The sequence below is a fragment of the Colletotrichum truncatum genome (assembly GCF_014235925.2).
Source record: "Colletotrichum truncatum strain CMES1059 chromosome Unknown Contig_0005, whole genome shotgun sequence".
Taxonomy (NCBI): Eukaryota; Fungi; Ascomycota; class Sordariomycetes; order Glomerellales; family Glomerellaceae; genus Colletotrichum; species Colletotrichum truncatum.
In genome coordinates this window covers 3699651-3722515 of record NW_027222402.1, presented here as the reverse complement: position 1 = coordinate 3722515, position 22865 = coordinate 3699651, and the positions used below count along the sequence as shown (strand labels likewise).

The 22865-nt window shown below is 48.9% G+C and overlaps 7 protein-coding genes across 7 annotated transcripts; 4 read left to right on the top strand and 3 right to left on the bottom strand.

The window, feature by feature from the left end:
- Positions 1-412: 412 nt before the first annotated feature.
- CTRU02_209084 (alkaline elastase YaB) lies at positions 413-4093 on the top strand (the record flags this gene model as incomplete). Its single annotated transcript, XM_036725966.1, has 1 exon — positions 413-4093. The coding sequence occupies one exon, from the start codon at positions 413-415 to the stop codon at positions 4091-4093; it is 3681 nt and encodes a 1226-aa protein (XP_036582159.1).
- A 760-nt stretch (positions 4094-4853) lies between these two features.
- On the top strand, positions 4854-5255 carry CTRU02_209083 (uncharacterized protein; the record flags this gene model as incomplete). Its single annotated transcript, XM_036725967.1, has 2 exons — positions 4854-5022; positions 5086-5255. The coding sequence occupies 2 exons, from the start codon at positions 4854-4856 to the stop codon at positions 5253-5255; spliced, it is 339 nt and encodes a 112-aa protein (XP_036582160.1).
- A 312-nt stretch (positions 5256-5567) lies between these two features.
- On the bottom strand, positions 5568-7788 carry CTRU02_209082 (zinc finger protein 585a; the record flags this gene model as incomplete). The annotated part of the gene is made up of 2 exons (XM_036725968.1): positions 5568-7626; positions 7691-7788. 2 exons carry the CDS (start codon positions 7786-7788, stop codon positions 5568-5570), a joined length of 2157 nt encoding a protein of 718 aa, XP_036582161.1.
- A 1274-nt stretch (positions 7789-9062) lies between these two features.
- Positions 9063-12873, bottom strand: CTRU02_209081 (uncharacterized protein; the record flags this gene model as incomplete). Its single annotated transcript, XM_036725969.1, has 2 exons — positions 9063-12397; positions 12453-12873. The coding sequence occupies 2 exons, from the start codon at positions 12871-12873 to the stop codon at positions 9063-9065; spliced, it is 3756 nt and encodes a 1251-aa protein (XP_036582162.1).
- Positions 12874-14642: 1769 nt separating this feature from the next.
- On the top strand, positions 14643-16500 carry CTRU02_209080 (putative ion transporter; the record flags this gene model as incomplete). The annotated part of the gene is made up of 3 exons (XM_036725970.1): positions 14643-15259; positions 15317-16195; positions 16254-16500. 3 exons carry the CDS (start codon positions 14643-14645, stop codon positions 16498-16500), a joined length of 1743 nt encoding a protein of 580 aa, XP_036582163.1.
- Positions 16501-18242: 1742 nt separating this feature from the next.
- On the bottom strand, positions 18243-18632 carry CTRU02_209079 (uncharacterized protein; the record flags this gene model as incomplete). The annotated part of the gene is made up of 1 exon (XM_036725971.1): positions 18243-18632. One exon carries the CDS (start codon positions 18630-18632, stop codon positions 18243-18245), a length of 390 nt encoding a protein of 129 aa, XP_036582164.1.
- A 1010-nt stretch (positions 18633-19642) lies between these two features.
- On the top strand, positions 19643-21009 carry CTRU02_209078 (uncharacterized protein; the record flags this gene model as incomplete). Its single annotated transcript, XM_036725972.1, has 2 exons — positions 19643-19974; positions 20037-21009. The coding sequence occupies 2 exons, from the start codon at positions 19643-19645 to the stop codon at positions 21007-21009; spliced, it is 1305 nt and encodes a 434-aa protein (XP_036582165.1).
- Positions 21010-22865: the final 1856 nt, after the last annotated feature.

Sequence of the window (22865 nt, the reverse complement as noted above, 5' to 3'; positions counted from 1 at the left end):
ATCTGATAAACTTCACCCTTGCAACCATGTCGAGTGAGTAGTTTTCGACGACCTGCCCCATTTGGGTTAACAAATGCAGTATTCCTAAGCATTGCCAAGCTTCGGGAGTAGCATCCATCTTCTTTCACCTGCAGAACAGGTGTTACAGTCCGGTTATCGGCGCCATGGCCCATAAATGTGTAATTAAGAAGCTATTATGAAGCACCAAGACCTCGTGTAGGTGGATTTGTTTTCTCCGCGCATGGTTTCGGTAAGAATAGATGCGAGAGCATGGGCTAGAATAAATACCAGCTTAGAACCTTGGTTCTTGGCCAGTAACCCTGAAGCTTCTGCAGCCGAGTCTGTACCTGATGCCAAGGATTGGGATCTGAGATCAATCGCCAACCTATCGGCCTCGACCAATCTCGCAGAAATGGCTCGCTGGTACAACATTGCGCAAGCCCTCCTTTTTGCTGCCGCCGCCATCCCGGCGAGAGCAGCAGATGAGGGCTTTGCAGCCGGCCGTAACCGTCTTGCATCTCCGGCTTCCGAAGCTACGGAGGGCCGCTACATCGTCGAGTTCCAACCTTCGACCGGTCCCAACGCGCGACAGGACTCATCCCCCACCGACTCCCTCGTTGACCATATTAATTCTCTTGGCTATGACGCCAAAGTCAAGGATGACTTCACCACCATCTCCAGTCGCTTCAAAGGTGTTTCCGTAGAGATCACCAAAGATGACTCCACAAAAGTGATCGACGACATCAAAAGCATTCCTGGCGTTGCTGACGCTTGGCCGGTGTATCCTGTCACCCTGGACGTTGATTTTGAGGTCACGTCTGGATCGCAGAAGTGGAACCCGCACATTGCAACACGCGTCAACGAGCTTCACCAGCGCAACTTCACCGGTGCAGGCCAGCGTGTCTGCGTTGTCGATAGCGGCATTGATGTCGCGCATCCGGCTCTGGCTGGCAAGATCGCCGGCGGAAAGAACCTTGTCGATCAGAACTCGACCGAGCTGACCGACTGTGTTGGCCACGGCACCTTTGTTTCCTCCGTCATTGCGGCTTCTAACAATGACTTCTCTGGAGTCGCCCCCGACTCTGAGATTTATATGTACAAGGTCTTTGACTGCGAGGGCTCGACTTCCAACGACCTCATTCTGAAGGGCATGCTTGCGGCCGACTCGGATGGCTGCGACATTATCTCCGTATCGGCAGGTAGCAACACTGGCTACGCCAACTCCGTCATGTCTCGTGTCGCGAGTGAGATTGCTCAAGATAGACTTGTCGTCATTGCCGCAGGCAACTCGGGCGAGATGGGACCTTATTTTGCAAGCTCGCCTGCTGCTGGCCGCGGTGTTGTATCTGTCGGGTCAGTCGAGGCTTCACAGACAATGGGTTGGCCAGCAACTCTTATCTCTTCAAACGGCGAGTCCCTGAACATTTCTTATGTCACATCCGACGGGACAAAGCTCAATGCGACGGTCAATGTCCCGATTGTCCTCGACAGCGGCGACTCATGCAACATTGTGGGCTCCGGTTCCGAGGAGACCGCCATTCTCGCAAAGCGTGGTGTCTGCCCGCCGTCAAGCTCCTATTCAGCTCTTGCCAGCGCTGGCTTTGGCTATGGAATCCTGTACGACACATACAACCAGGGGGCCTATTACCTGGACGGCGTCACCGCTTGGTCCGACACTCTTCATCTTATGGCTGTGACTCAGGCCTCGGTTGGCGAATGGGCATTGGCGCAAGTCAGCAAAAACCACACTCTTCGCCTGCAAATCAAGGCTGATGCTCAGCCCGCGGCCTTCGCTGCCGAAGTTCCCAGTTCGGGCACGATCTCAAGTTTCACGTCTTGGGGCCCGACCTTCGAGAACGACTTTTCTCCAATTATATCCGCACCCGGAGGCGTTGTTTACGGTGCTTACCCAGACAACAAGTTTGCCATCTCCTCAGGTACTTCGTTTGCCACTCCTTACATTTCCGGTGTTGCTGCGCTGTATTTTGCGCATGTAAAGAAGAACCGTGCAGAGTTCATCCGTCGGTTGACATCGACTGCTGTCTCTCTCCCTGCCTTTAACAGTGTCGATGCTAAAGTTATTGCCGGAGTTGCATCGCTGGCTCAACAAGGTGCTGGTCTTCTTGACGCAGCTAAGCTCTTTGACTATACCACTGTACTGCTTTCGGAACCGACTATTTCGTTGAACGACACAGACAACCGCGTCAGCACCCATGTCATTCGCATCCAAAACACAGCTGCGGAAGAGGTGACTTACAACATCTCGCACATAACGGCCTCCACAGTGGCATCCAGAAACGTCCTGTGGTACCCTAACACTTACTACCCACCTCTGTTGTCCGTTGCCGGCTCACTTGCGGAGGCAAAGACTGTCAAGGTTGCTGCTGGAGCTACTCAGAATATTGAAATCACTCTGTCAGCCCCTCAAGTTGCAGCCGACAGCGGCGCTCTGTGGAGTGGCAAGATTCTTCTTGCGGGCTCTAATGACGAGCTGATTTCAGTTCCCTACATTGGTATTGAGGCTTCGACATACAACTGGACGTCTTTGCACCACGGCCCAGAATCTTATCGATATGATGACACAACGGGCGAACTCTTCCCCGTGGATCACCAAGGCAAGGTGTACCGACCTGCCGAAGGCGATTCGCCAGAGACCTATTTCGCCTTCCGTTATGGTACATACGAGTTCTCGATCGATTTGGTTGGCGTTGACTGGACCACGGAGCAGTTTTCCTACCCACCTCAGCACAGCTCCGGATCTAAGGCCTGGCTGGGTTCGATCAGATCCCAACCTGTTGTGCCTGGTAGCTATCTAGACTTCCCCATGCGCGAAGTTGCGCGCTTCAACAGGGGTAGTTTTGTAACCTTCAGGTCGTTCGCCAACGGAACCGACATCCCATCTGGACGCTATCGCATCTTCACCCGCGCTCTGCGTATGTTTGGTGATGCGTCAAACCCTAAGGACTGGCAGCTTTTCCTGTCAGACTCTTTCTCAATCCAGCTTGGCAATGATCCTGTTCCCGGCCAGAATGCTACATTCACATCAAGGGCCCCGACGTCTACTGCAACTGTGGCAACAACATCTACAGCTGCACCCGACATCACCACCTCCGCGGTCGCAACCACCACAGCACCCGTATCTGTTCCGGGTATCACCACCACCCTTGCTGCAACCGCCGAACCTACTGGTCTTTCTAACGCATTCACATCCCTTCAACTCCAGCGACTGCGCGAGCCTACTCCTTTTATCATCGACCCTGAAGCCTGGATGGAGCTTCATGTGCAAATTTCACTTCCCAACCCTGTCCCGGCAGACTCAACCATCACTTTCGCTGTCCCACCTCAGATCGTCGACATCGTCGAGGGCGAACAGCTTTCTGCTGCTGGTGCCAACGCTGGTTCTACATCTTTCGATGCTGAGACACGCTTGTACACTATCGCTCTAGGTGACTGGACTACTTGGAACAAGAACATGGTCGGTAATTTCTTCCTCATGTGCCGCTTCGCGCCAGAGTTCGCGTCCTCCATGAAGCAGGGAACCTATGTGGTGCAATTCCCCACTGTCGGCAAGGTGCACGAGGCGCCGGTGTACTACACAGCTGTCGATAGATCCGTCACCTACGACCGGATGAAGATGGCACCATACGATGGCACTACGCTGTACACCGCCGAGGTTGAAGTTCCACCAGCCCTGGGACCGTGGGATTATGTCCGCCTCGAGACCTCCCATTCTGCCGACTCGGACGGCTTTGTCTGCGCCAACTCTAGCGTTGTTGTTGGCCATGAGTTCGACGCTGAGAACCGCATTACGAGCTTCACTGATGTGACCGCCGAGGCTGTTGAGATTTGCACTGTCAAGAGGTTCCTGGCGGTGTACAATCACACCTTGACTGGCGACGATGTGCTCCGCTTCACGATGAGCAGTATCAAGGGCGATCGCGATCAATGGACCCTTAACGTAAACTATTTGCTAGACATTCAGTTGTCAAACGGTACCATGGTGCTTTACGATCCAAGGAACCTGGCGTTCGAGAGCAACCCACGGTTGAGGACGTGGTCGTTCAACGCATTTAGTGGCGAGCGAGCGAACTAAACCATCACATTCTCTGTATTTTTTTCTTAATCATTGTTCCGTCACATACTTTACCTTTCGATTTGACATAATTCTTGTACATATAAAATTGAAGATAAAATCGTTTGATCCATCTTCGCGCTGTCCGTTCCTCGTAGACTGTCTGATTCTAATCCCTCCACCGAAAAAAGTCTAGTTACCAAAGCATTGGAAACTTCCTTATAGTACCTCGTATGCACGAGGTACTGCTCTGGGATGTTCCGAAGCAACCACCCTAGGGTAGGATTTACATAATAAACCTCGTAAATCAAAGTTTTAGTGCCGCATGTGTGGGTACCTCTCGGACATGAGGAACCCGTTAAGAAGACTCGTCCCGACTGTAACAGGGATGGTGATTATCAGATGATCTGATAAGATTAGATGGCACGACGCAGATGCAGGGGCTCTGGGACGAATCGGCCCCGCTGAATACGCTCAGAAACCCGCTCTCTTTCGGTCCTGATGGCCCCATGGGTCGTCAGAGTTCTTCGCCAAGATTCCTTCCAATAGTGCCGGCGATATCGGTCGCCGTTTGAAGGAAGGATTAATATCCTCTTTCGGGCATGGTTTCTAGGCATGCGGATGGGAGGGGTCAGAGTAGTATCGTGTGGTCTCAACTATAAAGTCTTCCACAAGACCGGTTTGCAGAAAAGTTTGTCTTGGAACTTCACAGTGTCTACTCAGAACCATCATTTCAGCAAACAAAACTCGAAAAGTCAACTTTTCAAACCTCATAATCAAGATGCAGTTCTCCGTCACCTGTGCTCTGGCTCTCGCCGCTACCCTCGTTTCTGCCACCCCTCTCGTCAACCGTGACCAGGTCTCGTGGGAGTTCCCTGAGGCTATGCTCGCTAAGCGCCAGGATGTCCCTGCTCCCGGTACTCCCGCTTACCTTTGCCACGAGAACTGCGGTAAGTCCATCACAGACGAGGACTTCTTATGAATCTACAAGTGCTGATATGTTGCTGTTATAGGCACTTCGATTACCCTCTCCCGTGAGGCTGGATACTGCCAGAACTTCCAGTGGATTGCCCGATACGACGCCTGCCTGCAGTGCGCCAACACCTTCAACATCTGGCGCTACTATGGCACCTCGATCACGGCGTCTGCTGCCGCTTGTGGTCTGACCGCCACCCCCGTCTAAATCTAAGGCGTTTTCCACGCGAAACGAACGAGAGCGCTGGTGACTGGTAGCTCACGATCGGTTTGTTCTGTGGGTATGGAGAGTTAAAATGGTTGTTTGATGGAATGAAGACATCATGGACATGCACGTAATGATAAGATAGTTTGTTTCGCTGAAGATAATTCAAATAATATGTTGTTGCAGAACCATTCCGCGATTCCGTCGATAATCATCAAGTCTATACCTTCCATCGTTCTCGAAGACGTAGTTATACACGGCTATGAGGAAATGAAAATGATTGATAACACGGAGCGTCCTTCATACATGCCTCAGTTATTGAATAATGCTTACATTGCGTCGTGGCTTTAGCAACGCGGCAGAGATGCCTATCGACTTTTCCGAGATCGAGAAGCCTGCGTTCATGACTGAATCAACTTCTGTCCCACCCTTGGTGTAGTATGCTAGAGAGCCGTTTGAGGCAGACCTAGCAACAGTTAACTCGTCTGTGGCAGACGACTGAGCCCGACTGCGCCTTGACGAACTCAATGTAGTCCCATCGACTTCAGCTTCAGCGGAGCCCCTATTATCGCCATCTTGGAGGTTAACAATAGGTGGTGCTCCCGGACGTCGCTCATCTCTCTGGTCCATGAGAACAGGATAACCCAAGCTTGACGGGTGCCTGGAAATATCGTCGAATATGTCCATGAAGTGAGTAAAGTATGTAATTCTTTGGACTCCAGGGTTGCCACTGTAGACATTGCGGCCCCAAACTTGGCCAATGAGTCTTTGGTCCTCGACGTCGACAACGACAGCACCGGAATCACCAGGTAGCCCGATACCTCCACTGTTCCAGTCTTCTGTGCTCATGAGTCCTAAAGCGTTCTCTACGTACCACTCACGCGATCTTTGACCGGATGACATGTGCTTCACAACGGCTGGTGTCTCGCAAACTACACCATATCTGAGGCCGCTACTGCGGCCAGTAGAACAAATGAGACGCAGTTGAGGCTTCGTCATAGACAATCCTGGTATCATATCGGAGCTGTCTTCAAACTCGATGCCCTTGGGTGCGTATCGGAGACAGTTCTTCATGGCTAAAGTGTCCTCTGCTGCGATACATACAGCCCAGTCCGTCACAGCTTGTGTTAGAATCTGATTGTCCGTGAACCATGCAAGCGATCTTGACGTCTGCTGTGTCTTGTACGCCTGTCCCGAATGAATATAGAGCTGTGCGATCCGCCGGGATTGCCTGCCTTTAGGACAGTCAATTTCTGCTGGATGGACAAGATGAAACTCCGGTCTGTTTTCTGCATCATAATCTGGGATGTTGTCGAACAAGTGACGACTAACGATGAACCCAAGCCGATCGTTCAGCATTATACCTGGCCCCAAGGTTGCTGCGCTATCTCCACCGTTGTAGCCGACAGAGTCGCCCAACATCAGAGTAGAATGAACGGAGGTATTCGCTGGAAAGTCCCAACCATCGTCTTTCATGACTTCAGGATCGGTGGATGTCTCGGCGCAGCGCTCGACTTTGCCCTCAGTGAAGTGGAAACCGACGCTAAGAGGATTGCTGGGCTCTCTGAAGATAGGCAGAACCTCATCCTCAATCATCTCGCCTACATTATCCGGGAGCTTAACCTCGGTCATAATCTCTACAATTCTCCTGCTGTGATTGTAGTCGAATTGAACCGTAATGATGTAGTCGCGGCCGTAGCTTTCGTCCATGGTATTTACCAGACGTGGAAGGGCCTTTTCTTCCCATATCCTGTTGAATATTGTGGAAGTTTCTTTCCTAGCACGAAGCCGGGTCTGGATGCTCTGCAGGTTTCTCCCCGAACTGGTCATGCCTGTTTTTGGAAAGGTAAAGGGGCGAGGTATCGGTCTTGGATGAATCTCATTAATTGTGCCAGAAGCTGAACTTTCGAGGCTGAAATGTGTCAAGGGCGTCTTTCGCAAGGTTGTGGGGTCCGTTCTTGATCTCGATATGCTGTGATGGTGCTTTTCAGAATGTTGAGAAGAATTACGCCCGGGATAATGAGCAAAGATAGGAGGTATGCAGTTCAGCTTTTTCAAGCCAGCTTTAATTGAGCTTCCGCTATTGCTGAGCACGCTGCTCCACGTCGATGATGAGCGAGTAGTGCGAGGCGAAGGCTTATTCGATGTTGGATCCGAGGATGGCTGCGCCTCATCCGAGGCCTGTTCAGCTGAAACAAAGGTAACCGCGCGTTCGGGCGACGGTGAGGTTGGCTCTATTTCTGATCGCGGACGATTTGAATACAGGTGTTTCCAGCTTGCACTGGTGTTGACTCGCTTCGGTGGTTGTTCTTCATTGTATATAGTTCTTTTATCCCTGGGCTTGAAGTTTGCATTTCCAGAATCAGTGTTTCCTCTGAAAAGCTCTGTGTTAGTCTGGGTGCAGCCTAAGAAAAGACATCTTATCAGGCTGAAAGTACCTTGTCCCTTCTGTTTCGGCGTGACAATGGTGGTTATTTCTAGGCTGCTTCTGACTAGGTATTAACTTTCTTAAAGCCTTTCTAACAGGGTTTGGCATTTTGGGCCGCGTTGATGACCGGCTACGCTCGGATTCGGGAGATTAGGTCGTAACGCGTCGTTCTCTCAGGTGGGCGAATCTTGCAGGTATGCCTGAATGAAAGAATTCGTAAGCCTGTGTCTAGAATGAGAGGCAAATTGAGTTGGACACATAATCACTTAAATGTACAAGATCTTCGGAGCCTGATTAAAGATGAGTACCATTACGATTGCGATAATGACAATAGAGAGCCTAATAGCCTTGTGGCTTGAGGCTGTGTTCGGTGGGGGCTGGATGTGGAAAAAGTAGAAATATGTGACTGACCTATCACAAATCCAGGCTATTTTGTTGTGGTTAGCGTCAGGCAAGGGATGAAATGGCCCCCGACTCCGTCAGGCTGAGAAAGTCATGAGCTTCGAACGCGTTTGGGTCACCGAACGGAAGTCTAGGCGAGGCTATAATGAAACTGAATTCCACTTCAGATTGTGGCTTTTCTAGTTGGCGTCACAAGTGCATAAAAAAATTAACCAACTGATTCATTACTTGAGCATTTTGAGATGCAGGCTGGAGATGGATGAAATTTCTCTAGCCAACTAGGTCATTGCTAGTCCGACGGCCAACTACCTAGGTAATTTTAAACTGGTTTGTGGGTCTATCATATCGCTAACTTTATACGTTGTATAAAATCTCAACGTTCCAGACCCGAAACCTTTTTTCCAAGCATCTTGGAGCTGCTGATGGGTTCGTATGTTGGTTGTGGTTGTTCTTGACTAAGTTGATCCACTTACTCACGCTGCTGAGGTACTATAACCATCTCACGGATTTACACAAATAAAAATGTGAAAATCCAGTTCAAAGAATAGTTCTATTTTCGTATTCCATTTTCTTATTGCTACAACAAGTTTCTTTGCCACCAGGTATGTCCCCTGAATCGATGGTGTTTCATAGGAGCCAGCTTACATCCTACCTTTTCTATCGCCAGTACCCACAACGAGGGCTTCACCCCACCCATTGTCGTCCCACAAGAACTAATTTTGCAACGTGCAATCACAACAGTGAAGCAATTCACAGTCACAGGTCTATTAGTCTAGTTGGTTAGGACGTCGGATTCTGATTAACATTAGTTCCTTCCGTAAGCCCAGGTTCGAATCCTGGATGGACCTTTCAACATGTTCCTTTTTAGTCTTTTTGCAACCCATTGCCGCTCCTGCTTTCACGTTTTTTCAAGACCAATTAAAATGAATTCAAAATATCAGTGTTTATTTAGAAACATGTATAAATAATTATGTATGAAATCAATCCTGCGTAGCCAGACTCGCCTTGCTACCCAAGTACTGTAGGCCATCGTCTCCTTCGACCCCGATAGTATAGACACTTTCTTGTCCCATTGCTTTCTGGAACCAGCCGAGTCGGAAATTTAGTCCAGAAAGCCGGCCATGAAGCTCATCCGAAGACAACAGTTCGGTACTCTCGGGAAGGTGATTCGCAACATTGGATCCCTGCAGCAGGGAACCCATCGCTGCCATGCTGTGAAAGCCATCAGGAGCAAGGCCCTTTACCTCCATGTCAAACAACCAGCTCCTTCCCACGAGACGTCGAGTCAAAGCTGAACATAAAGCCCAGATGTTGGCCAGTGCTACTACCGCAATTATTCCAATGAGCACGTAGGTAATTGTGGGATTCTGAACCAAACGCCGCCGACCATGGTTTGTGATGACTGCATTCACCGCGGGAAGACCGCCGGCGGGAGGCGGACTATCCCACGAGCTCTCAGTCATGTTGTAGCGGTTTTCCAGGTTGACAAGTTGAGCTGAAAGAAATGCGTAATTACGTCGAAGGTCCTTGAGGATGCCGTCCTCTTGGCTTGTATCGTTAAATGCCGTTAAGGGAAATCGACCATACGGCTCTATCAACACTGTGAATTGCTCATCCATTTGTCCTGCGAGGGGGTCCCTAACGATAGACTGAGGGAAGGCGTTTCCAACACCACGTGTATGAAACTTGTTGTTAAGATGCGGCACCTCTAGTGTCGGAACCCAGGGCTTGCTGTTGGACACATCTGGTTGGGGCGGCGCATCAGGATCCAAGACATATTTCCCTTTGACGGGAGCTAGGTTGACTGTAGTAGGGATCTCTACCCATGTGTAATTGCACTTCCACAAAGATAGATACTCGAAATCCTTCTTCTCATTGGAATACAATCCCCAAGCATAGGTTTGAACTCTGTATGACGAATACAGGGTATAGTTCGGGCTCAGTCCGAGTTGGCAAGTCGTGTTCAATTCTCCCAAATTGCCCGGTGACGCAAACACGCTCGCAAAATAGGAGAGACCCAGTTTATGGGTCGCGGCACTCAGAGTGATTGAATCGGAGACGTTACCTTGCTTGCCGTTAGGGCAGGTATAAGGTTGGCGAAAGTCGCCTTCGTAATACGTCGTTTCTTCTGTCCAATTCTTGATACTCACCCTGTACTCGTTCGGTAAGAGCTTTGTACATGTGGACTGAAGCTTGGCGGCTGGGATGGTGGCTTTCACAGTCATGTTTGGCGAGGTGTCCAAGCTCTCAAGGCCACCAAGGACTGGAAATACAAGCTCGTTGTAAGTGTTTTGCGGGTACGTCAATTCGCTTTCGCCTTGGCGCGTCAGAAGACTGCTGAGCACGTCTCGGTTTCTGCGAGAAGAGCTCAAGCCGTCCAAGCCGATCCCAAGCTCAAAGGAGCCAAACCATGAGTTCTGCTGCAACTGAATAGCATTGTTCTCCGGGATGGATTCGACCGTGAAGATGACGGATATGAGAGTTGTTAGGAACGCGCACATAAGCGCAAGAAGCTGAGAGAGCGTGACGGTCCAGACTCGCTTCTGCAGGGAATTGTATAATGCCCGGAGTCCAAGCATATCCACCAGCGTTACGTCAAGCTCATCTGCACTGCAGGATCTCGATGATAGACACCAGAGAACTGCCAGACCTCTGAATGCAAAATCACAGCAGCTAACATACAAGGCTATGCCCAGCATGACCAGAGCTGGGAGTGAAGTCCAAAGCAGGTGCATGTAGCCATCCTCTCTTACTGTTGCAAGCCCATCTGATGATTCCGAAATGTTGAGTGCAGAAGAAAGGCCTGCTATGACTGCGAGAGTGAAAATGGCAAACAGTGCTCGTACCCATGTTCTAAGGACTAAAGGCGTGAACTCTGAGCGGTCCCAGTTCACCGGATGATCCCTTGATGGTGATTTGTAGTCAACAACGCGCTCTGCAAACCGCGGGTTGTCACGAAAGTAGATCATGTTGCCTAGAATGGTGGCAGGGTCCCTGTACCATACTGCAGTTCGCCTCTTGTAAACAAGGAGAAGGCAAGATATCAGGAGACTGAGAAACGCAAAACAGGCTGCCATCGTTAGACACACCCACTGAGTGACCATCAGCTTATCATAAGTCAAGGCAATCGAGCCCGTAACATGGGCCGGAGACTGGCTGTCTTGCCGACGTCGATAATGCGCAAGCAAGGGCCCGAGGGTCCTCGACATATCCATGACCGAGTTGTACAGCGCCTCGTTCGTATACAATGTTGCATCCGTGACGTTTGGTCCTGTGCTGATGTCTTCTCCTCTAAACGTCTTCATTGCTGCAACCGGCCCGGAAACCACGCCAGTCGTCGCGCTATAGCCCATATTACCGACGCCGCTGGCACTGATCATCGCCCAGAGGTCTGAGAATACTGTAGTGTTTGTCTGATTGGGTAGCACCCTGACTTTTGGGCTTACTCCGTCGTCAACCACTTCCACTTTGGATAACCAGGAGGTCGACGTGCAGAGAACGGCTGCAACGTTAACCAAAAAGGGCTGAGACGAGTTTTGAGTTGATGGTCCGAGTCTGGCTGCGAGGTATAGAGACTGGTTGTTTTGTTGAGGCAAATTTAGGCAGCGCTCGGGGATGGATGGTTTGAGGCCCCAATAGCCTGCAAACCGACTGCGTTTTGCTGTGCTGTTGTTCCACAGAATTCGGGAACTGGTGTGTGGGATGGTGGTATCGCAACCTGGAAACTTGAGGCTGAAATTGTAGGTATGGTATCCCAACCTGTCCACCTCTGTGCTGCGAATGGAATAGTCCTCCAGTTGCAGGCATTGCATTTCGGAAAAGTAGCCGTCGACAACAGCCTTCAGCGGCGCGTCTGTCGTTCCTCGAACGGTGCCGTTCCCAGTTCCAAAGGTTTGATACGCCAAGTTCTCATTGACGCCAAAGGGATAGCTCAAGTTGAAGTTGTTGAGCGCCATCGCGATAAGGTATGGGTTGTTGTCCGTTCCATTAGAGCCTGAAATGCTTGTATTGAAGATGTTATGCAGCTGGATGTCAGCTGTCTCGGTGACGCTGATACTGGCCAGACTGTATAAACTAGGGGCAAGCACAATCTGGAGCTTGAGGAGAAAGGAAGCGATGCAGATGAAGAAAACCAGAAAGTGTTTCCTTTTAAGGGACTGAAAAAGGATCACGGGTGAGAGCATTGCTGTATAGTCGAGATCGGACACATCCGCTTCTTGTCCATCTAATTGGGCTTGACGGTGAGCCATCCATGGCATATATCGAATCGCTTGCAGTTCGACTCTGTTCCAGAACATGGAGATAAGAGTCAGGACTGAAGCATCAGAAAATTAGTGGCAGTTTCCTCATTATCGTGCAGGCAAGCTTACCAGCAGTTGGGCCAAAACGCCACAAGTAGACGAGATTCTGCCGGGTTTTCAACAGGCCATCGTGCTCTTGGGAGTACCAGTACATCACTGGAAGACAGGCGGTGAATAATAAGAACAACGCCACGAAAATGGACAGGACGGAAGGTCGGAGCCAATAAGGGCGCCATCTTGCAGGCGTGTTCTGAAACTCATTGACCTTCTCCCCGGGCCCGCTTCCGTTGTCGTCTTGACCGATTGGGTTGCTTAACAATGCACGATGACTGCCAGGAGTCGAATTAAGATCCAAGGGAGTTTCGCCGTGGCTTGTGTAACCTCCATCATCAGACAAGTATTGATTGACCGGCCGCGGGTTGTAACTCGTGTTAAAGTAATCATTGGATTCGTCGCTCAAGTTTCGGAGTGGGACGCCACGAGTTGCCATTTTGGCGGCGAGCTCTCTGTCGTCTGCCCTTGGGCAAGCAATTGGCAACTGGTCCGGCCGTTGTATTTGAACGACAATATCGCCTTTTCAACGTCAAAGTCCGATCATGGTCGGTTGTCGGATGCGGCTGGGCAAAGTCTCCCGAGACAAATTTAAAGGTTAGCACCTTGGTGACGGGAGCGGATGCCGGAGGCTTATGTAGGTCCTCCGTAACACCATCAAGGATTGTGGAGCGCTCTCTAGTTGAAGCCTAAGAACTCTTTGCTAGCCAACCAGATCGCGAGTATCTTAGGATCACGAATTAATTGGACAGGCAGTGTGACTGCCAGTGGGCTGGGGGAGGCTCACCATCCCGGAAGCCTTGCATTAGTCTCGGGGGGCCAGCTCCAGGGGCCTCTGTCAGAGTACCATCCGGCCTCACGTTGTCCAGGGTGGAGGATCCTACAAATCACACCTATTTACGTTGTTTGAAATGAATTTGGAGGACTTTACATTGGTCGTAAATCGTCAACAATATTATCAGAAAGCGTTTAGCAGCCATGGCGGGTGAACTTCATCAGGATAGCAACTTTGACCTCTTTTCACGGGACTATGATGTTTAGGTATGGGGACATAAGCCTTTCTCATTTTTCCCAGAAATTTAGCTATGCTCTCTTAGCGCACCCACACCACCTCGCTTCTGGGCGGCTAGGCAGCCAGACAGGGTGGCAGGCTACAAGCAAGGGTCTGGTTCAGCTTTGGAGGCTGGAACAACACCAGGCTGCAGGATGCTTTGGGCTCCCCTATCTGGTGCATTGCCCCGAAACATGGGCCTATACAACTCACAACTCCGCTTAATTTAATGCACGTAAGCAAGGAAATGACTTTTGGATGATGATGGAGGCTTGAGTCTGCCCCATTGGCTCTCAAGTCAAAATCCGAGTCGATTCCTGATAAGGCTGATGCGTCTGTTTGTCATGATGGTGTCTTCTGGACTAGAAATTCTCATTATCTTGCTGATTGGAGCAAAAAAATGAAAATACTCAAATGCAGCATGAGTTTCTCAGTGGCAAAATCAGATCGCACCTTTGTTAGGGGGATCAAGGCCTTTTCCCTCTCACTGATTGCTGCTTATCGTCATTATTACACCCTTAAAACTGACAAAAAAAACTTCCTTGTGATGTCGTAGATATTTCTCATCTTATCTTAATATCTCATTATTTCATTGGTCCTCCACCATGGAACAGATGGTGATACTATCACGACAACAGCCACCCTGCTCCAGATGGCTGGCAGATGGCATTGGAGTGGGTCCCTTTATGTAATCTCATCCTTATTGGGCTGCAGATTCTTCAAGCCCAACGGCAATAACATAAAAAAAAAAACATGAGAATCAAGAAAATCCGCTTGGTGCACTAAGCGATTCTGAGGTCCCCCCATTCGGATGTGCCACTCAAGCTTAAGAGCGAAATGACGTCCTGCCCCCCGGCCTGGGCCTGCGCGCCTGTAAGATCTTGCGATTAATTGGGTCCCGTTCATTGAGATAAGAAAAACTCATCAGTCCGTTGGCACGCCACGAACCTCTTCTGCTCTTCTTCTATCACCAGACGCGGCATGCTTCCAAGTTGACACAAACGACGCTGGAGGCGTCGGCTTCATAGAAGAAGTTTCTCATCCATCGTTAAAACAGCGCTCATTACGGCGTGATAAAAAGCCCTGATCGTCTTATCTTTGACTGCTCGCGTGCGCACGCGATAAGCGAAGAAGAACAAAAAACAAAATCCGCCCTCATGGCAGCTCCACATCAACACAACGTCGACTTTCAAGAACATGAAGTCATTCCAGGCACCCGACGCCTCTATGATGAGGATGGTAGTACTCTGGCGAGTGAAACCTCTCTCTTGAAGCATGGAGACATTGTTCTTGTGCCGCAGCCGACCGAGTCACCCAACGACCCGCTCAGATGGTCTTTGCCACGCAAAATTTGGCACTCATGTCTGGTGTTGTACATTGTAGGACTGACGGCTGCGACGTCAAACAACGCCGGGTCAGGCGCGGACGGCGTCAACGAGGAGTACGGCATTAGTTATGACGTTTTCAACACCGGTGCTGGTGTTTTGTTCGTTGCCATCGGGTATTGGACCTTGCTCAGCTCACCGCTTGTCCACTTGTACGGCCGACGCCTCGGTTATCTCATCTCCATGCTGGTCAACATTGGCGGCTTAATCTGGTATGCTCGAATTACCAACGTCTCCGGCGTAGTGTGGTCTCAGCTGTTCGTTGGCGCAGCTGAATCCGTTGGAGAGGCCACAGTCCAGCTTTCGCTTCTTGACATTTGGTTCGAGCATCAGACAGGTAGCGTGCTTGGTATCTATACCTTTGCAACTGCCATTGGAACATACTTGGGGTGAGCCTCTTTTTTTATCCACTTGTTTCGCGTGAACTGCTTGCTGAATATGTTCAGGCCCCTTGTCGGCGCAAACATTTCTAATCACCTCGGCTGGAGATGGATCGGCTGGGTCGGTACCATCATCTGTGGCGTCAGTCTGTTGGTGATTTTCTTCGGGCTTGAGGAAACCGAGTTCAACCGCGATGGCTACTTGACTGGTAGCAGCGACCGCTATCCATCCGATAGCAATTCTCGCCGTGTTGCGGAGAAACATGCCGACGGCTCTTTGCAAGTCAAAGATGCTGGCTCGAAAGAAGGGCCTCAGAAACCTGGCCAGCTCACAGAAGAGCACAACACCCATGATCTCGATCTCGGCCGTACAGAAACAGCTCGAAACCGCGCTTCCAGTTCTTACGCTCGGCCTAAAACGTACTGGGACCGTATTCGTATCATCACCCCCGCTCCCAATTTAGAGGGCACTGGCGCAAAGCAATACTTCCACCGGCTCTGGCACACTCTGCGCGTCTTCACTTTCCCCGCTGTCTGGTATGCTGGTTGGCAGTGGGGTCTTCAGAACATCTGTCTGAGTTTCTATCTCACAGTACAAGAAGACTGGTGGTATGGTGAGCCGTGGAACTATACCCCGGCTCAAGTTGGCAATATGAACCTGCCGACCCTCATTGGCAGTCTTATTGGGTGCGCCTACGGCGGTTATGGCAGTGACAAGTTCATGCAGTGGATGATCAAACGTAACAAGGGCGTGATGGAGGCCGAGTTTCGCCTGTATTTGATGGCGCTGTGCACGTTGGTCTTCCCAACGGGCATGTGGCTCTTTGGCATTGGCTCTGCCAGGGGATGGGATTGGCCTGTTCCCTATGTTGGTCTTGGCTTCATCGGATTCGGTTATGGCTGTGCTGGAGATTTGAGCTTGGCTTACCTCGCGGATTCCTTCCCGTAAGCACCCCTCAACCCGCTGCAGTAGTGTTTGGCTTTTTACTGACCTTTTTGACAGAGAGATGGTTCTTGAGGGTATGGTCGGCGTGGCCGTGATCAATAACACGATTGCCATGGTTTTCACCTTTGTTGCGAGCTACTGGCTCGACACTGGTATGGAGAACTGTTTCATCGTTCTCGGAGTTCTCAGCTTTGTTATCATGGGCACAAGCTTGCCCATGATTATCTATGGCAAGAGAACGCGACGCTGGGCTAAAGACAGATACTTGAAGTTTGTGGAGATCCGTGATGGATTTTCAAAGTAACTAAATCAACTTGATGGCACTGTTGCGTGCTCTGCTGCCATATTGAGCGTTGCTCTAGCATTACGGCAATCTGGGATATATGGACTGCAATAAGGCTAATCAATCCAAGCATTGGTGTGTTTATGAATGCTTCTGCTGGTTTCTATTTGTGAGGCGGCCTTCGTTTCGTGTAAATTTGTAGTCAAACTTGACATGATTATTATCGGGCGAGATAGAAATTTGTCAATAGTAAGATGATTGGGGTTACGAGGAACTTATCTCGATTGTGCCAATTCAAAAAGTGCACAAATTACTGAAAGTTTCCGGCGCCATGCATAGATCTAATTGATCTGTTGTGGGGAAGAACCGATTCCCAAAATCTTCTGCTTACCTGGCAGTTGACCCCACTCCCCAGAAGCAGTTCCCACAATCTAGCAATGTCTCGTGAGGTTGTTAATTAGTATCATGTAGAAAGAAAAAAAAAAAAAGGGCTGTTTATTTATTTACTCAAAAGAAGCCTTCCCTTCATGCCAGCTGACTTCTGATAACCTGACTTGCAAGGGGAGCAAAAGATAATGATCAGTGGGAGGCTTGAACTCCCGACCTTGGCATTACTCAACACATTTGGTGATGTATTAGTACCACGCTCTAACCAACTGAGCTAACCGACCTGGTTGGTTGGTTCTACACAACTGTGATTTGGTCTTGAACGACGAGTTGGCCGCCGGCCAGTCTAGTCTAGCTGACTTGGTAACCCTAATTTGAACATGTACTCTCAGATCAATTTAAAGTTTGGCAGGCACCTACTTCGTTCCACTATCTCGGAATTATGCTCCGTCGGTGGGAAGAATTCCGAGGCCAAGTACATCTAGGATATACTATCCGCGTCACAACGTAGGTGGCTACTGTGGACCTGGACAAACAACCAACGTTGAAAAAACGTTCAGTTTTCCAAGGTGTTGTGAGCTTGGCTTATTCACGTTGTTACATACTTTCGCTGTCTAAATGCTGAAATCTTGGTGATTTCGTAGTCTCCGATGCGGTCGTACATACTCCCGTCAGTTCCAAGGTGAAGCCTCTCGATAAGACTTTATTGAGCAATTGCCCCAGACAACACTAAATCAAGTGATTATCGATTGCCAGCTGGGATGTCCCTGAAGACTAATTGCATCTGACAGCTGTTGCTTCTGCATTGAACATCTTCGACCGAATTTCTGCTTGATCTAGAGCGCAAGAAACATAAGACACCCAAAAATACCATGTTCATGGCGGTGAGAAACAAGTGCTTCAACGACCGTGGAAAATATCACAAGTATTTTACTAAGACACGGCTGGGACAGTATTAGTTCAGGAGTAATCCATTGATTTGTTATGCGCCCTATATTGGCGAGTTCATACGCATGCACGCCATTATCCATGCCAATATCTTTCCCCCAATCCGGTGTTCGACGTCAAGGTAGGAAAAGGTTCCTGAAATATTGTAAACTCCCTTTTAAACACCACTGCGCCAATCACTGTCTGTGGCGAAACCCAGGCAAATACAACCATTGGAGCTAACCTCGTGCAAAAAAGTCATCTCTCCATCTCCGCAAGGTTACGTTCATTACATGAATGTTCAGTTTTGGTCGTAAAGTAGCCACTGTGACAAATTTTTTCCTCCTGAAGTAAGTTTCTCAACTGTAATGCTGGCAACGTCAGCCATACCCACTAGCATAACTGCGCAAAAATAATCTAGAACTGACCTTCACAGCTTCTGACCAATTTTAATCAAAAGGCTCCGAACAGACTGATCTAATACCAGTCCTTTCCCCCGGCATAAAACCGCAAGCGTTCACGACGGATTCGTCGGTAGCTGCGGCAACACAAGCCGACTTAAACTCCTTTCCACCAAGGAAAGGATGGGGTATGATGGGCCATGCTCGCGTGCTGTAGCACTCTTGCCTTTTCCAACTCATTTTTGTGATTGTTGACGCTGATGAATCACCGCCTTGAACGCCGAAAAACCTGTCTTGCGGATATTTACTGCAAGCGGCCTGCGTCAAGCATGTGTCGTGATCTCCGACTTGATGACTTTCACACCAACAAAAGTGGTGTCTATCGGCGAGGACACCAAAGGCAAAGATGCCCAATAGTAAAAGAACCGCGTATCTCATGGCGGCGGCTGAAGAAAGAGGAGGGATCGAATGTGACTGAGACACGACGATATGGCCAGGTGACTGCAACGGGTTTTGGGTCTTTCTCCTTATCTAAACAATTCTAGATCAATAAATGCCGATGAATATCAATGGATTTGTTATATCTAGCTATCTTTGGGCGATTGAAGATCAGCGGAGGTCACAATCATGGCGTGACTGTCTGAACGGGGCGCAGATCTATCCCAACTTTGGAAAGGCTTAACAGTTGAGTTAAGCTGCAATTGACTGCGAACTCCAAGTTTCAACCACTCATGGATGTTCTCTTGAATTTAAGTTTCGTTCTTACCCTACAACTTCTCCACCCGCGTAAAATGAGGTTCAGCTGAACAGTTTCCTTACTCATGAAGTCCAACAAACACATTCGAATTAGCATGAGTGATTGTAGATCGAATTGCGTATATAGATTAGGCGAGCACGATATCCCCAGACTTGGCTAGATCACTCCCTGCCCGCGGCGTCCCTGCCAATCGCAGAAGATGCTGCTGACCAACTATCACCAGACAATGTGCAACCGTATCCAGAAATAGGAGCCCCTCGCGTGACTATACCTTGTTGAAGACGACACTGATATTCGCCCAATTGATTTATATTCAACCATAATATATACTTGAATGGAGCAGTGATAAAATTGCTGTTTACATAGAACGACTTGGCTTTCAAGGGCACATTAAGGGCAACTTTGGGTCCTTATTCACACATAGACAGGCCACCCTTAATCGTCCACCTGAGTAATTAGGGTTGATCCTGCCAATGACGCTGATCACGTCATGGCTCTTATCTATACTGGAACTCCTCGGTGTTTGTGCCGACGTTGCTTTGAAATAACTGCTAATTCTCATCGTTTACACCTGTTTCGCAACCAACTCTGGTCTCACTCATACAACAACCAGGTTACAAGACCTCTTTTTTCAGTTCAGATACCCGACGTCTGCTTTTCGTCTCTTTTTGCGTTTCGAGATTATAACATTATGCTTTACCAATATCTTATGGCGGCACATGCCGCTTTAATGGTCTTTAATGTGGCTGCGGTACCAGTTGACCTGGACGCCGACGCAATTACAAGGTCCGCGAGCTTGGACCTTCGTCAAACAAGTTGCGGCGAAGAACAGCTCTCCAATGAAACATGGATCAAGAACGATATAGATGCCTTCCTGGCAAATGCATCGCAACACTATACGCAGTATCCCACCAACAATGTCCAAGCTTTGGCCGCTTACCTGGGAGCCCCAAACTTCTACTGCGGTGTCAATGAATGGTGCAACGCGGGCCAGCCGTGTACACCCGTCGGTCTTCCTGGTTGGTGCGTAGATTCCTAATGGAAAGGAGCGATTTACATTATGGGGCTTTGCTGACTTCAAATAGGTATGTCTTAATGGGCATGCAGTCTTGGAATAACTACATCAACAACCTCAATCTCGCTGTCACGTACTCGGCAACCATTATTGGTCTGAAATTGCCAAAGCTAGTTGACGACCTCTGGCCGAAAAAGAGGGATGGTGTCACGCCCTTGAAGATGATTTTAGCTTGGGTGAATGGTCTTCTCAATGCGTTCCCGACAACGGCAGTTTTTGGAGCCACTGCAGGAGGAGTTGCCTCCGCAGTCCAAGGTAATAACATCATTGCCAGTGGTATGATGATACCGCCGGGCGCGGACGGTCAATACGTCAGATGGAGCGACCTTGCAAACCAAATGGGGTCCAAAATTGACGAGTACAAACGGGCCATCGGGGCCTACGCACAGAAGATCATCGATGCTCCCATAAACGAAACGCAATGGGGAATCAACAAGGCATTGCAGGGTGGCGCATTCCTTACCCGCGACAGGAACGTTACACAAGACGACTTCGACAACTGGATGTACCGAACCATTAGTGTCAACGCTATGGGCTTGCTCATGCAGGCTCAGAATGTATATATCATTCGGACATTTAACAAGACCGATTGCGATGACAGCGATCCCGCTTTTCTCTGTCGGCTCGAGCCTAACAACAAGTGGACGGAATGGCGCTTCCAGAGAAAGGGGAGCGAGGACAACGTGCCCGAAAACAGATTGGCGAAAAAGTTGGTGGAGACGTATGGCCTCACTAAGGAGCAGATTCTTAAAGGGCCAACGGACTGCTTTGACTCGCACGACTATGAGCAGCTAACCAACCCATGGGAGACTGTGTCAGCAAAAGGCATCTCGCCAAAGGACCCGATCGAGTTATGCAACTTTAACGTCAATATCTGTAACATGGACGTGGCAGAAGGTGATGAATATGGGCCTAGCGGTTGGTATGGGCCTGACTTTTCGGATTGGATGTGTGAGTTACAGGGGCTCACTTGGACGAAATGATAGTTGAAATAGTGAATTTGGAGTTATGATACCATCACGAAATGTGAACGAGTTCTCGACAAGGATTTTATTGGAATGCAGAAACATGAATAAAATAGCACCATTCTTTGCAGCCGAGAAACTCAACATATCCGAACCCCCGCCATATACCAACGAAGTCTATGTGGCTTGATGGGAATTGCGGTTACCTTACTTTACGGAAGAAGTTTTCGCTCAAATGATATACCTCGAGCAGATGTCGCGTTTATAGACTGTAGTATTGTAAGATAAGTCCGCTGCGATCATGGTTAGGCGCAGCCTTGTTTTCTGGATTGGTTCGCTTTCCAGCCATATGCCGACAGACTGTGAAGGGATGAAGGTATCGAAGAGTCTCAACGATATGGAATGATCAGTTTTCTCGACCTTGAAGCCTTTTGAAGTAAAGTCCTATGATTTATGTATTAAGAAATAACACAAACTTAAGTTTCAGGGGTCATAATGCCATAACTATTACTCAAAAACTTTATGAATAATGACTAGATCCATTTTCAGTCATTAACTTCTCTTAAACATGCCGACATCCCTGAGAAACCATACAAACCACCATCATTGTATTTACCTACTCTTTTACATATAATCACTTGATTGTGAAGAGTCTCTATTTTGACGACTTTGTCGTAACCAAATATATACCTTCTTCAATCATTGCATGCCATAAATTTCACTAGTAGAACACAATGGTGAATATGTCTCTCTTAACGCCCTAATTGTCTTAAAGTGCGTCACCTCTGGGCAAATGAACGTTCTCTGATACATTTTCCCGGCTTTGGTTCGTCGCCGTTCTCGTTTGAAAAGGTGACGAACCTAAAAGAACGTACTTCATGTTTCGCAAACGTTACTTTCTCCTGGCAAATGGAGTAAGTCGAAATTCTCTCGAAAGTCCTTACATTATGCCATTTTGATATTAACTGGTATTAGCCGTAAGTAGCCAGGGAACAATTAATATCAGCCTCATCTAACCCCGTGTCTATTCCTGGCGCTCTCGTTGGGTGGCGGCATATACGATCAGGCATGTCCCACATGAGAAAACTTGACAAGTGTGCTGTTATACTTTACAAAGCATCCGCATATCTGCGGTGGCGCGGTCCTATATGCGTGTGGTTATACACGATTTGCCCTCACTACAAATGTTCGATAATGTGGCGAATATGAAATTTTACTTCACAAATGAAGGGCTACACCAACATAAAGTGGTGTGTAATTAGGGACTCGACAGGTTTTAAACAGAGCCATGTGACATGGGGGCTTAAGGATGACAAGTCAAGGGCGAGCGAAGCAGCTTTGCAGACGATTGAAAGACAGAAGCAGCATTCCGTCCACGAATCAATCGTCGTTCCGCCAGTGAATTTCTCCGGTGCCGACTGCAATAACAACAGATTGACATATTTAATTACTTACTCAAATAAATTCCCGCCTAATGAAATCCAGCCAAATGCTAATTGATGATTGGAAGTACATCTCCAGGTAGTTAAAACCTTAATTGATGAATTACCAGTGGACGAACGTGGCACAGGCACAACAGGTGGCCCCATGAGAAAGCTTGAGTCAGGGCGAGTCGGCAACCCGGCCTTTAGCAATGAACTCAGGGCTGTTTTTAAAGCGAGGTGTTCGGGCTCATCGGCGTCAGCCTTAACTGTGTGCGGCAAATCGTTCTATTTCACACCTGAACCTGGCCGGGCCCCCATTTAGCCGTGCGTGCCGTCAACTCCACTCTCATTGAAATATTACCTTCCTAGCATAAGGTTATGCTATGGAAATTCTGATTTCACTTTTTACAATTACTTAGGCGAAAGTTGGAGGTAATGGATGAATTAGGA